The 15,752-nt window shown below is 37.7% G+C and overlaps 1 protein-coding gene across 6 annotated transcripts in view; it reads right to left on the reverse strand.

The window, feature by feature from the left end:
* Positions 1-1,425: 1,425 nt before the first annotated feature.
* The window catches only part of ATP11B (ATPase phospholipid transporting 11B (putative)), a 113,961-nt gene continuing 99,634 nt past the window's right edge, over positions 1,426-15,752 (reverse strand). For 3 of the 6 annotated variants that reach the window (XM_037909507.2, XM_043522900.1, XM_043522902.1), the window contains exon 29: positions 1,426-6,477. In XM_037909507.2, coding sequence (XP_037765435.1) covers positions 6,259-6,477 — 219 coding nt within the window. In that variant the 3' untranslated portion in view covers positions 1,426-6,258. Of the gene's footprint in view, positions 6,478-9,903; positions 10,030-15,752 lie in introns of all 6 variants that reach the window. The other 3 variants (XM_037909508.2, XM_043522901.1, XM_043522903.1) reach the window with 2 other exon arrangements.

Here is a 15,752-nt window from a genome sequence, read left to right on the forward strand (position 1 = left end):
ATAATGGAAGCTGTAGTGTAGACAGGGACAGACACTTAGATCATTGTGTTGCCCACCTTACACACAGGCCCGCCGACAGCAATTCCGGGCCCCAGGGCAGAACGGTCAATAGGCCCCCAGGCCTGGTGGGGTGTCACCACACGGGCGCGGAGCCGGAGCATGCGCGGCGGCTGGTGCACACACGCACAAGCCGCGGTCCGCCTGACATTTGGGTGGTGCTGTGCCTGCGCGGGCTGGGGCCCAGCGAGCTGCCGGGCACGCTCTTCCAGCAGGGCCAGGGCTTCCACATGCTCGCCCACCTTCGCCGGTACCACCCTGCATGCACCTAGGAGCCCTGTGGCCCGCTGGGTCAATTGCCCCTTCCCTCCCCCACCCCCCCGCCTACACACCTTGTCTACACTACCTTGGATTAGGTAAGAAAGTCTGTGCCCACTGCCTATGCTACAGCATTCGCCTTTGCCACCGCTGGTAGATAATTACAGGTCTGAGTTTTGCCAGTGTGGATGCAGCTTTCCAACACCTCCTTCTCCTTTTCAGGGGGGCAGAAATTTTGTTTATGGGACTTAGTAGCCAGAGGCTGATTTAAAACAGGGGTTCTCAACCTTTTTCTTGCTGAGGCCCCCCTCAACATGCTATGAAAATGCCAGGGCCTGGTGGGGGTGGGAGCACAGGGCTCTAGGCCAGTGGGGGACCCTGGGGCATGGGCATAGCTGTACTTCTATACGGGGGGTGGGGGAGGGACGACGACAAGGGCTGGCGGGGCTTAAGCCAGCTCCGCACAGCATGGTCCAGTGCCACCTCCACCCCCAACTCCCTCAGGAGGCCACCCAGCCTGTCTGGGCTGTGGGGGGATGGAAACAAAAAATATAACTCAAAGGGGGGACTCAGTTCAAAAGTTTGAAAACCGCTTAGGGTGCAGGGAGGGGGTAGCTAGGGGCTGTGTTTGGGCAGGGGATAGCTCAGGGTGCAGGCAGGGGGATAGCTAAAGGCTGTGTACGGGCACGAGGGGCTCCCAGTGCAGCTCCCAGGTTAAGCCGGGGGGGTGGGGGGGAGGGGAGAGTGCACAGGGGCTCCCAGCTTCAGCCCTGCCACTGCTGATGGGTTCTGGGGGGAGGTTTGCGAGCTTCAGCCCTGCGCCGCTCCTGGCTTCAGTGCTGGGGCTCAGGGCACCAGGTTTCTAGCAACATCCTATTGAGAAGTATCCCGTGTATCTCACTGGTGGATACCCTGCATCTTTCTTCTTTGTATCTCTCTATTGCCAGTAGATTCAGTCCTACTGCTAGTCTCTCTCTCTCTCTCTCTCTCTCTCTCTCTCTCACACACACACACACACGTATTTGCAAAAATTCCTACCCAGCCCAAGAACTCAGACACATTTATAGCAGAAAATGTAGCTGCAAAATTTATAATTCTGTCCAAAGTAGCATCTGTGCACTTTGTTTTTATTGAGATAATTGTATATCAAACCATTGCCATCAATGTGTCAGATCCTTCAGATATATGAAGATAATGCTTAATTAAATCTTCAAAGTACAGTATGAACAAATATAAATATATTAAAAATAAAACATGCAACCCCGCAACAATGTTAAAAGGATTAAACCCTTTAAATTTTCAATACGTATGCCAGTGAGACAACTGTACAATCCATTCAACATGTTTTCCACCTATTTTTCCATGTCAGGATCAATAATAGTTATTAAAACATGTAGGATGTAATGGTTATGGACGAGAATGACTGGCTCTTAAATATTACCTGTAAAGAACATGAGATTCTTATCATACCTGAAGGGTGCACAATGCTATGCTTTTGTCACCACTTTGAAAAGGGCTATGTCATATTTTACTAGTATATTGCCATTTGTACACCACTACAGATATGCGGATGGTATTTCCATCTCTTAACAGCTAATCCACCAGCTCAGGTTTTTTTAAAGTGATATATTAATTAATTGACTTGCCCAGGGAAAAAACAAGAGTTTTGTTTATTTGTAAACTAAGAAGTTAGCATAACAAGAAGCTTCAATACAAATTTAGAATAAAAAAATTTTTTCCCCCCCAAGGAGGGGGGAAAAAAAATCAGCTTAATTTACAAAATCAGACTTCAAAATAAGTTCATACCCTCAAATCAATTACTTGGGAACAGAAACTTTTGGTCATTGCCTCACCTTGAGATTTCAAATAAAATGTCAAACACAGGATTCCAACCTCTTAACACGAAGAGGAAATGGGCAGAGAAAAAGCATACAAATATTTGGTTATAAGATTAGAAAAATGTAGTGGAAGAGATTATCCTTCACATGTATGTTTTGCTATGCTACAAGATAGACCACGAGGTTTGTATTTAGATGTTTTTGTTGTGCTAGCACATTTTCTAGGACAGAGGATACAGCACTGAACTCATGCATAACCTATTATAAATATGTAAGCACCATATGGCTTCCACCAGGCACTAACAAATGTTCTTGTTAACAAGTGGATGAGTCCATTGTGGAGAGAGTCAAGATGCTTCTGTCGCTGGTATAGTAGGGATCCGATGAGCTCCATGATCTACAGTAACAATAAAAGAAAAGTTTGGCTGACTAGGAACCTATACTTTTAGGTGAGAGGAGAAAAGGTCTAAGAGCATAAAGCAAATTACTCCTTTCTTTAAAACTGTAGTCCGTTAATTCCATCCTGACACCCGCAATTCATTCAAACCCTCAAAAATATGCTGTAGCAACTATTTCTTGAATTTTCTGAACAGACTATTTTAAAAATTCACTATACCATGACTAAAAAGATATTTAATCTGCTATAAATTTAAATTATATGGGGCTTCTAGGCTTTTTGAGGTAACTTCAATATTATATATGTAAATCAGGCAGAGTGAATACTACATTTTATTTTTGGCATAGTAAGATCATTCTAACAAATCCTCTCAGTACACAAATAGCTAATTGCAGTATGCTAATATATTGGTGTTTTATTTAAATATTTTAATACTGATGCTGTGAGCAACTTAACTTGGAACAAATTTCATCTAATAGCTTAACTATAGCCATTAAGATATATTTTACTATTGGCTGTACTAGATTTAAACTAAAATGTATGACAAGTGAAAAAAATATCCAAACTATCATTGCTTTTTGATCTACCAGTGTTTTTCACCTAAGAGTAAGTTATTTCCCTAGATGAATAAATCCTGTATATAGGCCACTGCTTTGGCAGGATTGCTAAAGTCAACATATTAGATTAAAAGTTGAAAATAAAGGGTAAGAAGGAAGAGGGCCATAAAGTGGAAACAATTTATGCACAAAGCCCACCTCTGTCAGAAATCTGCTGTTTCTCCAAAAATAGTACATACATGTACCTTGACAAGTGTATTGGCTAATGACAAGTCCAGATCATTCAGTAATGGGTTCTACCATAAGAACTTATGTGTGATCCAGAATTTTTAATATTTTATTGGCTGATGAGTAGACAGACAGTTTAATGGAAGAGAGACAGACAGAAATGCATTTTACTGATTTGCAAGAAACATGCAGTCTTTCAATTTTATTTTAAATGAATGAAACAATGAAAAATGTATTTTGATTATATTTTAAAAAACAATAAAACTGCAGTACTTTATGCCGGTTGCCCTCTACTCCAAGCATTTGTACACCTTGAGATCAAAAGAAATGGCTCCCATCCAAAATTTGATAGCATGTCTAATTTCATATCCCATTATCATATTTGACGGAATATTAGGTGCACATATTGTATATAAACACAAGCTATCTGTACCAACAGAATTGGAAAAGTGCTTTTCATTACAAAGCACTACAAAGCACTTTTACAAGCTACATATATACAGGTATCACTTAATTCATCAATGATATTCAGCTACCTCTGGGATGGAATAGAACAGTTGGTTCACACCACCAGTAACATTACACAATAGTCTATTACATTCGAGATTCCATGCATCTTCTAAAAGACAATAGCTATTTAGTAAAATCTAAATTGCATTTGTACCCAAGCCTCATCTAAGCTTAATACTGAGCAGTAAATTTATTTTGGGATTAAAAGTACTTAACTGTACCTTCAGTATTTCACAGCTGGTAACTGTTTTATGTGACTTACATAATTAGTATGTTCAACAAAAGTATTCAGCAACTTTCACGTACTGCAAGGGAAGTGAGGGGAAGAACGTAAATACATCCTCCTACCACTTTTAGACTAGATTTTAAATAGAAATGCTGAAGGGAAGGAGCTGGAGTCACTCAGAAAACAAACACGTAATAAATAAAGCAAGCAGATTCTTTTTTAGTTACTGTCATAAGGTGAAACTGAAAGGGTTGTGAAGAGCCACTTCAATATAAATCTTGGAGCTGCAGCAGCAACCATGGAACTCCTAAAGCCCTTTGACTAGCACCTAGATTGTTTTGCATAGTCATTTGTTTGAAGCCATGTTAATTCTAATGCTTTAACAACTCTCTTTCAGGCCTTAAAATTATTCAGTTAGACGGTACAGTCGTTAGGAAAAAAAAAAGATGACAAGCGGTAACAGACAAGTAACCTGAGAAATAGCACAATATTGAAAAAGTGCTTTATATTCTGTCAAATATGATATTTTTATTATTAATAGATCTCACTGAAGGAGGAGGGAGGAAATTGTAAAAAAATCTAGATGCCTAGCAGAATGAAAAAATAATTATACCTACCTTTATGAGATCCTGCACAACAAACAAATTTTTGGCCAAAAACCGTATCACTTATTAGATGACATCAGAACAAAGAAAGCAGCATGGAAAATAAAAGTTTCTAATTTGCAACACATAGTTTTCATTTGTTACAGAAGATAACAATAAGTGAAAATATACCTAAAGGAACCACTACAGAAATGTTGGTTTTAGACAATTAAATGCTCATCTTGTAGTTTAAAAATTCTATTCAACTGTTTATTTTACACATCATGCCTGCTTACTATACAGCAAGAGTTTTGATTTAAAAAAATTTACTTGATCATAAACAGTTCCTTCTTATACACAAGATATTTTTGCATAATTATACCCTAGATTTATGGAAATAACTAACAAAATTTCATAAGCAAGCCAGAATAAAGAAGATGATTAGAATCACAGACACTGTGTTAACACAAGAATTTTAAAGCTGAAATGTACCACATACCAAGTCAACACCTAAAGGTAAAATCAGAACTGACAATGCATGTCAGTATAAATTACCCATAGAAGATTTTATTTTGTATGAACGATATCACATCCTTTAACTTGAAAAGAGACAGCTGTTCACTTATTAAAGGAAACCCCATGTAAATGTGAGAAGTGCAATTTTTTTTCCAGGTTTGGCTTTTGAATAATGGAGGACTATGATATCATTCAGCAAAAGACAGACTATGATGTACAAAAGGTTTTTTATTTTTACCCCCAAATACCTCCATATTTGTTACCTAGTTCTCTGAGTTTTTTTGAAATGGGGAGATGTGAAAGTGTTCACTTCAGTAGATCTCAAAATCACTTTCTAAATTTCTTTCACGGCTATGTTTGTTGCAAGATGTCAGCATTACTTGTTACAAATATTTCTGATAATTCTTATGTTTTTCTTCCACCAATGTGTGTTTTAGTGTATGTAATTCAAGAAGACATTTAGCACATATTTTTAAATGGCACCCATGATTTTGCTGACATTTTTGATACAAACAGAAAAATCCTTAAAACTAAGTCAACTTGAAGGCTTTGTTTTGTAAATTAGCTGGTTTCTAGAAATAGAGTATAAAAGTTATATTACAAAAAATATTTAATTTTAGTAACCACCAATGGATGAAAAGTCTAAAGACTTTCCTTTTAATGATGGAGTTATTGTCTGGGGGAAATACGACCATTTTGTATATCTTTAGAAGTAACTCAAGCTAATCTAGGACTATTTGGAGGACACACATAAGTATCAAAGGAAAAGCCTTTTGACTTTACAAACAACACTTGATTTGTGAAGGCAAAAAGCTGGATCAGGAAAACAATCAGCACAGTGAGGTTTGTTTTTCTAAACAGAAGGATGTACAAACCCAGAGAAAATACCATATATACACAACACAAGATCTCATACTAGAAAGACCAAACAAAAAGTTTGAAGAGAGTTCTGTTTCTTGAAAAACCGTTTTCTTCCTTTTTCTAACGAAAGCACTCCCAGTAAGCAAGAAATGGATCTTTTAGGATCAAAAAGGCCTATAAAGAATAACATTTCCTGTTTAATTACGCAAAACCTGCAACTGGTTTGCTAGACATCAATAGCTGCAGGCTCATCAGGTTCCAGTTTGTAGGAGAATCGTCTGCAGCAAAGGCTATTGAGAGAAATTCCACACCTGTTGACCCGGGTTGGACTGCATCTTCCCATTAGTCGTGCCAACATTCTTCTAACAGATGCGCATGCTGTTTCCCCATCTGAGAAGCAGCACATGGAGTCCAAGCAGTTGATACCTGAACCTGTCTCAGTAAGCTGGAGTGACAAAAGAGAGAAGAATTAGTATTTGTGGATTCTCGTGACAAAAGCGTCCTGCTATCACAGGCAATGCTTAAATAAGGCTAGATTTTAAATTTCAATAGTGTTAATAGAATATGTTTCTATTTTATAGGAAAATCATTATGATACCTTAGATTAGAAAGACTGCTTTCTCCACGTGAATCATACAGATGGAGATCTAGATGCTTTTCGGTGTGGCCAAGGTTTGAACAAATAAATGGCTTATTGAACAAATGGCAGTTGTTTAACATTGACCCCACACAAGCACCCAGCAAATAAAAATATGTCCAGTTCCCACTACTGTTGTGAGTAACCTGGCTGGCAAATCATCTGCTATAATGCTCTACCTGTAATACGCTTATAGGGGCAGATCATCAGTTAGTAGAAACTGTCATAGCCACATTGACATCAATGGAACTATGACAATTTACACTAGCTCAAGATCTGTCCCCATTCCAAATATCTTCCCCCTCCCCAATAATAATTAAAAAAAGGGTTTAGAATAAGTGAGACTGGGGATGTGGCAATCTGCCTAAAAGTAATAGTTTTAACAATTCAAAAAACTGCAGAAAGCAGTTTTCTGAAGGAAGTCAGGTTCCATGACTCGCAATAGACTTACTATTTTAGGCTAACATTAAATCGTGAACAAAAATGTCAGGAGTAAATTTTTCTAGCTACCCTTCTTGTCTTATTTACGTAACTCTGAAATTTTATCCCAGGTCACCATTTATGATGCCAGATAAACCTCCTTTTACAAAATCCAGTATATGGATTGGAATTTGGGAATGCCATTATTAAAGCTTGTGATACAGCGTTGAATTAACCTCTCACTTTTGGGGGGGAAAGGTTGTCTACAGATTTTTATCTGAATTTAAACACAGAATTAACATCAATCATATTCACGTAAGAATAAGGAAAAGCTGAACGTTAGTATAACTATGAATGAACACGACAAGGTTTATTAATATGTGTAAAACAGACTAAAATAAACTGAAAGAGGTTACACTGAGAGTTTAGGAAGATGTTTTTATTACAAATCACCTATTAACAAGTTCCTTCATACTACACTTCATCTGAGTATTTTTCCACTGCAGCACACATAAAATTCCAAATATTTAGCACTACAGAAAAACTGGAGAGAGAATATTTTGAATTCATTTTGGCTCACCTCTCCCTTCTAAAAGGGTATACAAATCTATTGAGGGTGGTGATGGGGGAAGCTACCTACATAACCCAAATTAAACTATTTGTTAAGCAGTTATACAAATTCAGTGAGGAGGGAAGAACACATTAAACTGTATTAGTCACGTAACATCACAGATGCAATGCAATGAGATGAATAATATACAGAAGTGTACCTCCTGACTGGACGATATGTATCGGTTATTCTGAGGCTCCAAAAATTTCAAAAAGGACATTCAAATATTTACAAATTTATGTTGCTCACTTTAGATATAAAATTAACATAAGTTAGCAGGAGTTGAGGACAGAGAACCTCTCAGAAGGTGCTTCAGTAAATCACAGGAGAGGGGCTTTAAAAAGTCTCATGAAAGAGATTAAGAGCTGAGCTTTCTACTTATAATTGGCTCAAAGTTAACGGCAAATTGTCTCTCTGATAGTATATAATGTTTTCCAATAATTTCTATCTGATCACACATGAAAGAGCTCCATTATTACTTATTCATGCATGATACATGTCCCTTTTCTCACTACACTCATGGAGGCATAGGTACCTATATTTTTGTCTCAGTCTCTCCGGAAACAGGTCTTTTATTAGCAATAGATTCATACAACCCCTAATTTTGGGTCAGTGGCAAGCCAACTTCACATTCTATAATCTTGATTTTTATATACAGAATTGATTCTTCCCTTCATATATACTGTATGAAGCAGAACCTGGCCTCTGCAGTATTCTGGGGCCATAAAGTTGACTTCACCAATCAGCTGAGGGAATACCCAGGTGGTGCAGAGCTATGGCGTCCTTAGCCCCTGGCAGAGGGTGCATGTTGGGGAAGCAGTCAGGGTGCAATTGCGCTCTAATGATCCCTAGCTGGCATAATGGCTGGGTATCACTGGAGAATGTTACAAGCTGACACAAAGAGGGAGTAGCCAAGCGGCTGCACAAATATGCACCTGTGGGATGAAACAGTTGGCACCAGAATTTGGTAGGAAGGGTTGTATAAAAGGTGCATAAAACTATCTTGGTCTCCCTCAATGCCAGAATCCTATGCTCTGTCTGTGCAATCTTTAATGTATAATGCACCCGTATTTCTGAACTGCCTATAATACCTATAAAAAAAAGCAGTGACTGCAATGGAAAGGGGGGATTTTTGAAAAATAAAACAGGCAAAAATTAAAAAAAAAAAAATCTACTTAAGATGAAAATATTTGATTTCTAGTGAGCTTAAAATCAATTTTGCCTTCAGTTTCTGTGCAATACAATAGTGGCTTAATAAGCAGTCAATGTTTTACCATGACTTAAAAGGGTTAATACCACCTATTTGAAAATAGTGACCTTCTAGAATCCAGTATGTAGATAAATGCGAAGAATTAATATTTGCTATTTTAAATCCACAGACCTCCCACTTTAAAGACTAAAAACTGAGTGGAAGCATTATAAGTAGTACTTCCAGAGTAAACTGTGAACATCAGAGATCTCTCTGCAATCCCAAATCCACACCTTCCTTTTGTCAGCTATACCAACTAGCTCTTAGTAACATCAAAAGTAATATTAGGAGAGTGTAAAGGAGACAATAGTAAAAGAAACTCAATATGATGGCAGCGGCTGCCTGGTTTAGGATCCATTCTCTTTATATCCCTTTCCTGAATAAGGATTTTAACTTTAATACAGAATGTCCCCTCACTGCCTATATCTCCTCTAGCCTTCCTCTCCAATTTTAGATCTGTGCAAAATTTGATCATAGTTGGGTGTTACACCAAACTAAGACCTGACAAAAACAGGTAAGACAACAATGCAGAATGCTGTGAGGTGGACAGTACTGAGCACAGATAGTTTTAAAACAAAAAAGTCTCTGGCAATCCTAAGTTTATCCCTGACTGGGCTGCAACTGGCAGGAAGAGCCATTGCTTAAATATTGACATATGCAGAGAAAAAACTGAGAACACTAATCTTCGGGCTGCAAAGAAGTTTTCAAAAGGTATGGTTTAGGGCTAAGGATCTTAAATCATTGTAATGCAAATGTTTTCCAGGGGAATGGATAACTTTAATGGAATGAATCAAGAAAAAAATTAAATACTATGTATTACAATTAGTGATTCAATCTGTTAAGCCCAAACAAAAAACATGCCATCATGTAAGTTTCCTTGTAAATATCACAAGTATGGGAATTTCAAAGATGATTCCAAGACTGACTATACATAAGGGTACAGTGGGAGTACTACCTAGTGAATGCAAGCACTGTCCTGCTGGCTAGATGGATCAGCTAGCAGTTGCCTATTGTCCTCCCCTCTGTGCCTGCTTTCAGCAAAGTCATATGCTGAGCTGACTGAACCCTTATCCTCTTCCATCTAGAAGGACAGAAAAGCAACAAATCTTATAAAGCACCACAATCAGTTTAATTCAAAACAGTAATCTTTAAACCAATCTTTAATCTACTGACTTGTTCTTGATAGAACAGTGTACATTTGCTTATGCAGGAAGAGATGACCACTTTCTCAAGTTATCAAAGTTATACAAATCACAAATTATTTATTGATGCACATCAACGTTACCACAGAGTATAGTTTGTCAACAAATTAAAGGCTTACAAAGAATGTAGACGAGTAATTTTCAATTCTGACCCCTTCCTCCCCCAAATAAAGGTCTAAAACTAGCGCTTTTGTCCAAAGGGTCTTTCCAATTCTTTTCCCATATTGTTAGGTCTTCTGTATGCCAAATGACACCTACAGGTTTTAGTTCAACAAAGCACTTATATCTCATTGAAGCATATGCTTATGTTCTCTGCTAAAAAGAAATGGATTTAAGTATGTGCTTAAAGTTAAGCAAATCCTTAAGCAGTGCTTCGCTGAAGCCAGACCCTAGATACCAATATAACCTATGCTATGTAAATAGCTAAAATAGATTATGAGAGGTTATTGCAACACCACAATGAAGCTTTAAAGTAGCTTCCCATTATAAGCCCCATTTTTATCTTCTTCTAGTCACCCCAACAAGAGACTGATTCCCCTGAAATTTCAAATGCCACATCTCATCCTTGGTTAGTTTTTCTAGAAAGTTTTGCAAAATTTAGAAAAGGCATTTTGAAGTTTGCCAGGGAGACTTTTGAAATGCCACTTTTTAAAAAAACAAAACAAAACAAAAACATTTTCCTAAGCTTTTTGCTCAATTGTATCTCCAAAATGATGGTCTACAAACGCCAAATAATTTTTGTTATTTGTATTGTGGCAGCCCACAGGGGCCCCAGTCATGGATCAGGGCCCAACTGTGGTAGGCCTCGTACAAACAAAAACCAAAAAGATCGTCCCTGCCACCAAAGAGCATACAATCTAAGTGTCATGCTAAGAAGAGATGCTGTGGTGACCCTTAGTGTGTGTGTGGCGGGGCACTGAAGGGTGAAGAAAAGGCTGGTTTACCAGTGGAATTACAACATATATACAACAATATGTACAATACAAATTTAATAGAAATTGACCTGCTCCTGGCCCCAGGCTTTGCTGCAGCAGCTACTGACCAGAGGCAGACATAATGGTGAATAGGAAAACAAGGATCAGACAGGAGTCAGAAAAACAGTAGCGGTTCAGGTCATTAAAACCTGAGGCCACAGAGGCATACTCTTGTAGTCTTGCAATGGAGGGCTTTAGGAAAGTTAGAAGCGCATGGAGATAGGGGAGAAAACAAGGGGCAACAGCAAAATTGTTTGAGGAGGGTGGGGGCAGAGTCATGGAAGGACAGAGCTTTATCCACATTAATAAAAAGTGTTAACATTTAATTCCTAGATTTAAAACTTCACGCATTAGCATTCCGTGTGGATAAAAGTCTTTCCTGTCCCTTAGATTCCTCTTCTGCTGTACAAAACCTTAATTTGCCACCCAGCTAGAATGTCCCCACTACAAACAACTTTCATGTACAGGGTGAAGTCTATAGGAGAAGCCAAACAGAAGAACTCTTAAGACCTGCTGATGCCTGCGCTATTTATATGGACCATATATACTAACTTATTTTGAACTTTTGCCACCACATTCAAAACACAGGGACATTCCTAAACAAAAACTCTGTTTAAAAAAAAAAAAAAAGCTAGAAAGTGCCAACTTACCTTCCTTCAAAAGTTAATTTTGTGCTGAATTTCAACAAGATTAACTCCCTATGATATTCAGAAATCTGAGTTGCAGACTTCCTGGTATTTCTGCTAGAGTGAGTCGTATTACAAGTACCATCACATGGTAATAACGGAAAAGAATGGAATTGTTATTTCAAATTTCTCTTTGTGGTGATGTCACTCACCCGGGCAGACGAACCACAGATCTGCAACTGAGATTTCTCAGGTTTTTAAGTGTTAACTGTGGCAATTCTTTGTTTAAAATATAGCATTCACTACCTTGGCATAAGTCACTTTCCTCTCCTTTTTCCCCTATTTTGAAGGATGTACATCCATTCCATCAATGTAGGTCACATGGATGTCCTAGTCCTGATTTACAGGCACCATCCCAGACTAGACAATCAAATACTATATGAACAAAACTGTGTTTTTAATTTTTTGTTGCTGCAAAAGTGGAGGGTTGTATAAGGCTGGGATAAAGGTTTGGCCCTTAATCTTTGTTGCAAGTTAAAATATTTATTTTTGTGCATGTTTTATTCTTTCAAAATGTCAAATTGCAGTCCTATAGCATTTCACATGCTGAGACTGAGTGCATTATAAAAGTTCCAGCATCTTAGTATTTTACCTAGACAACAGACAGGCAAACTTCAGTCTTTTTGAATATTTCATACAATTTACACCCAAATATCTTTAGAGACACAGACATCCATAATACATTGAAAATAAACATTCACTTGATAGATGCATTAAACTAAAGCAAGAGTCTTAGTTGATGCACAAATGTATATTTACACCCAAGCAAAAGACATGTTCTATGCTCTTATGGCACAAGTGAAAGCAAATTAAAACAGGCAAACAACTGGCAAGAAACTGCTGCCTAAAATACAAAGACCTTTCTGTTGTGGTCTTATGAAGCTGTAGTTATCCAACATGCAGAAAGCACTGTTAATTTTGACTACACAAAGCAAGAGCACTGGAACCATGCTAGAAACTGTGGTTATTTTAAAAATGGATGCAAGAAAGACTAGAACTGTATTCTCTAAATTGAGCATCATGCCAGGGATTTTCTCCTATAAGACTGTCTAGTACATGCTACTTATGAGAAGCAATTGGCCTGAAAAAACACCGAGCAAAGCCAAGAAAGATGCCAAATAGAATGAATCTCCACTATAGATACTGCTTCTCATCCCACGTTAATATTCATGCCTCTTCCCATTTCTCTCAATGCTGGTTAGTTGACCTTCAACATGCATAAGAGTGGATGAGGAATTGTCCCTCCTACTCTACCTAATTCTGCTCAGCTGATTCCTTGCCCTGGATAATGGCTGCAGTGCAATGAACTCATCACTTAAAGCAACTCTGTTGGAGTACATCTATAAGTGGACAGAGAAGGGATGGAACAAACAAGTCAGTAAGTAATAGTATTTTTCTGAGAGAAAGATACAGGACAGGATTTTAAAAGACATTCTGTTATTTACTGGAATATACTTCACAGACAGAACACACATGAAACGGATACTTGCAAGATTGTTCCCAGCACCAACATCATTTATTTTTCACCGTTGCCATGTTTAAAAAGTGTCCCTTAACTTTCATAATGGGTGAAAAAACCCTGGAAATACTTGGGGCATACTTCTCCAGCTGTCCTTAGACTCTCCTGCCACCCCATTACTATTGCAATTTCTGCTGTTTACCAAAAGATGTATATTTTGACTGGGATTGTCCCCCCACAGTAGCCATTTCTTCCTATGTGATCCCACATAGAGTTATAAATGCAAAAGCTCACAGCAATTACTTTCATGTCATTTGACAGAAGCCAAACACAGAATTATGATTTCATTGTAGTATCAGGCAGAAAATCCTGGAACATGGCAAAAAGTTATATACATGCAGAGTACACCTGGGGGGGAAAAGTCATGCTTGTCCCACTATGAAAGCCCAGTGTAAAGCCATACTACATATTTTGCTAAGTTTTTAATTAAATAGGCTTTCAAAATGCAGTAAAACTAAGTTTCTTATACAGTAGTTCCCGATTACAATACCTTAACATTTACATTTTAAGACAGCTTTTAGAAACAGTGTATGCTATTTTTCAGCTATTTCTCTCATGCAGAAGTTTATCAGATCTTACGTGACGTCTAAACAATTAACTACATGCAGAAAATAATTGGTCTTTGGGGAATGATTATTTTGATGATACTAGTATTTATAATTTCCAAAGTAAACTATTATCTCTGTTTAAAAAGATGGAGACGATCTGTTGACTCATTTTCAGAGTTACCAGGACAATTATTATCCCTTGCATACCAAGTTAAGAAAATGTACTTTAAGCTTGCTTATTTCTCCGAGTGAAATATTTTAGAATTTAAAGGTGAAAGACAGCAGGTGATGAAAGCCCTACAGATCCATTTTTAAAAATTTGCGATTACTGCATGTAATCTATTTCCTTGTCCTGACCTAAAACTAGTTTTACTTTGCTGTATCACATAGAGTCTCAGTTATTGGGAGCTAAGCTGTTTTTAAAAGATGCAAGTACACAGGAATTAATTCAGCCACATGTAAGATGCAGTTGTACTGAGAAAAGTGAGTTTACAATGGAAATGTGGAGTTCCACTTATTCTCTCAATAGCTTCCATACAAAATTTGCTTAGTTTTAAAAACAACAACACTTTTTCTAGTTGTCATCCCTACCAACTCAACGTGAGATCTGAAAGTCAAACTGGGTTATTTTCTTTGCTTTGAGATCCACAGTAAAAAAATTCTGTAATTGGAATTTATTTAACAAACATAGTGATGTACAAACCTGAAAACAATCCCATACCGCACCGCTTTAATGATAATACAGCTAACTAAAATAAGTAGAAAAAAAATGGTCACCCTTTTACTCATGTTTAGTTCCTTACTCCATGGTAACTCCCATTGATTTCATGATCTCAGACTAGTCCCAAGAACTTGCTCTTAAAGAGTGGCAAAATCTGAACCTTAGATTGCAACTGTTGAAAGAGGTGAGTATATGTATGAATGTATACAGGAGAAAACCCATGAAATAGTAAGGTCCCGTTTTTGCAAATTTACTTTTCTGACTATAACTACACCTCTAAAAACACACATGCACACACACAAAAAGCAGCTAGATAGTCATTAAGTTGTTACCACCATTAAAAATTACACAACAGTTCATGGATTTTATTGCAAAGTTTAGCTGATGGTCTAATGCAATTGATACCAGAGTTGGGGTTTCCCAGCAAGAGGTACTCCTGCAGAATGCAGCGGCACTAATGCAGATGCTGCCAAACTGCCCAGTACTAATGGAGAAAGGGAAATAAAATGCACTAACCAAAACACATACCTAGACTATCACAGGAAAAATGTTAGATAGTATCATACTTCTCTCTTAGGTAACATGACAGGCCATGCCCATAAGCATGCAATCACAATGGCAACAAACATCTTACTGGAAGATTAAGTGAGATTAAAAATAGATTTATTATAATGAAAGGAAATCAGAAGCTACAAACTTCATAAGAGGAGAAAAAAAGACATAAGCAGAAATCTATGGCTAGCTGAGTTAAGGGAAATAAGTTTTTTGTTTTGTTTTTTGTGTGTGTCTAAAGTCTGTTAGGAATTAAAGGAATCCTGTAACAATGTAACTGGTGCATTACTAGATGGAAGTGGTAGAAGTGCCAATAATGCAGAAAGCAGAAGTGTTCAATAAATATTTCTGGCCCGTATTTGGGAAAAAGCCAGATGATGTTGTCATATGCTGATGAAATATTTTCCATTCCAAGAGTAACTAAAGTGGATGTTAAACAGCAGCTACTAAAGTCAGACATTTTAAAACCAGCAGGTCCAAATAACTTGTATCCAAGAGTTCTCTAGACCATTACTGTTGATTTTTATTAAGTCTTAGAATGCTGGCTACGTCTCAGAGCACTGGAATAAAGTTAATGTGGTGCCAATATTTTAAAAGGGTCA

Source organism: Chelonia mydas, chromosome 9 (genome assembly GCF_015237465.2).
Source record: "Chelonia mydas isolate rCheMyd1 chromosome 9, rCheMyd1.pri.v2, whole genome shotgun sequence".
Lineage (NCBI taxonomy): Eukaryota > Metazoa > Chordata > Testudines > Cheloniidae > Chelonia > Chelonia mydas.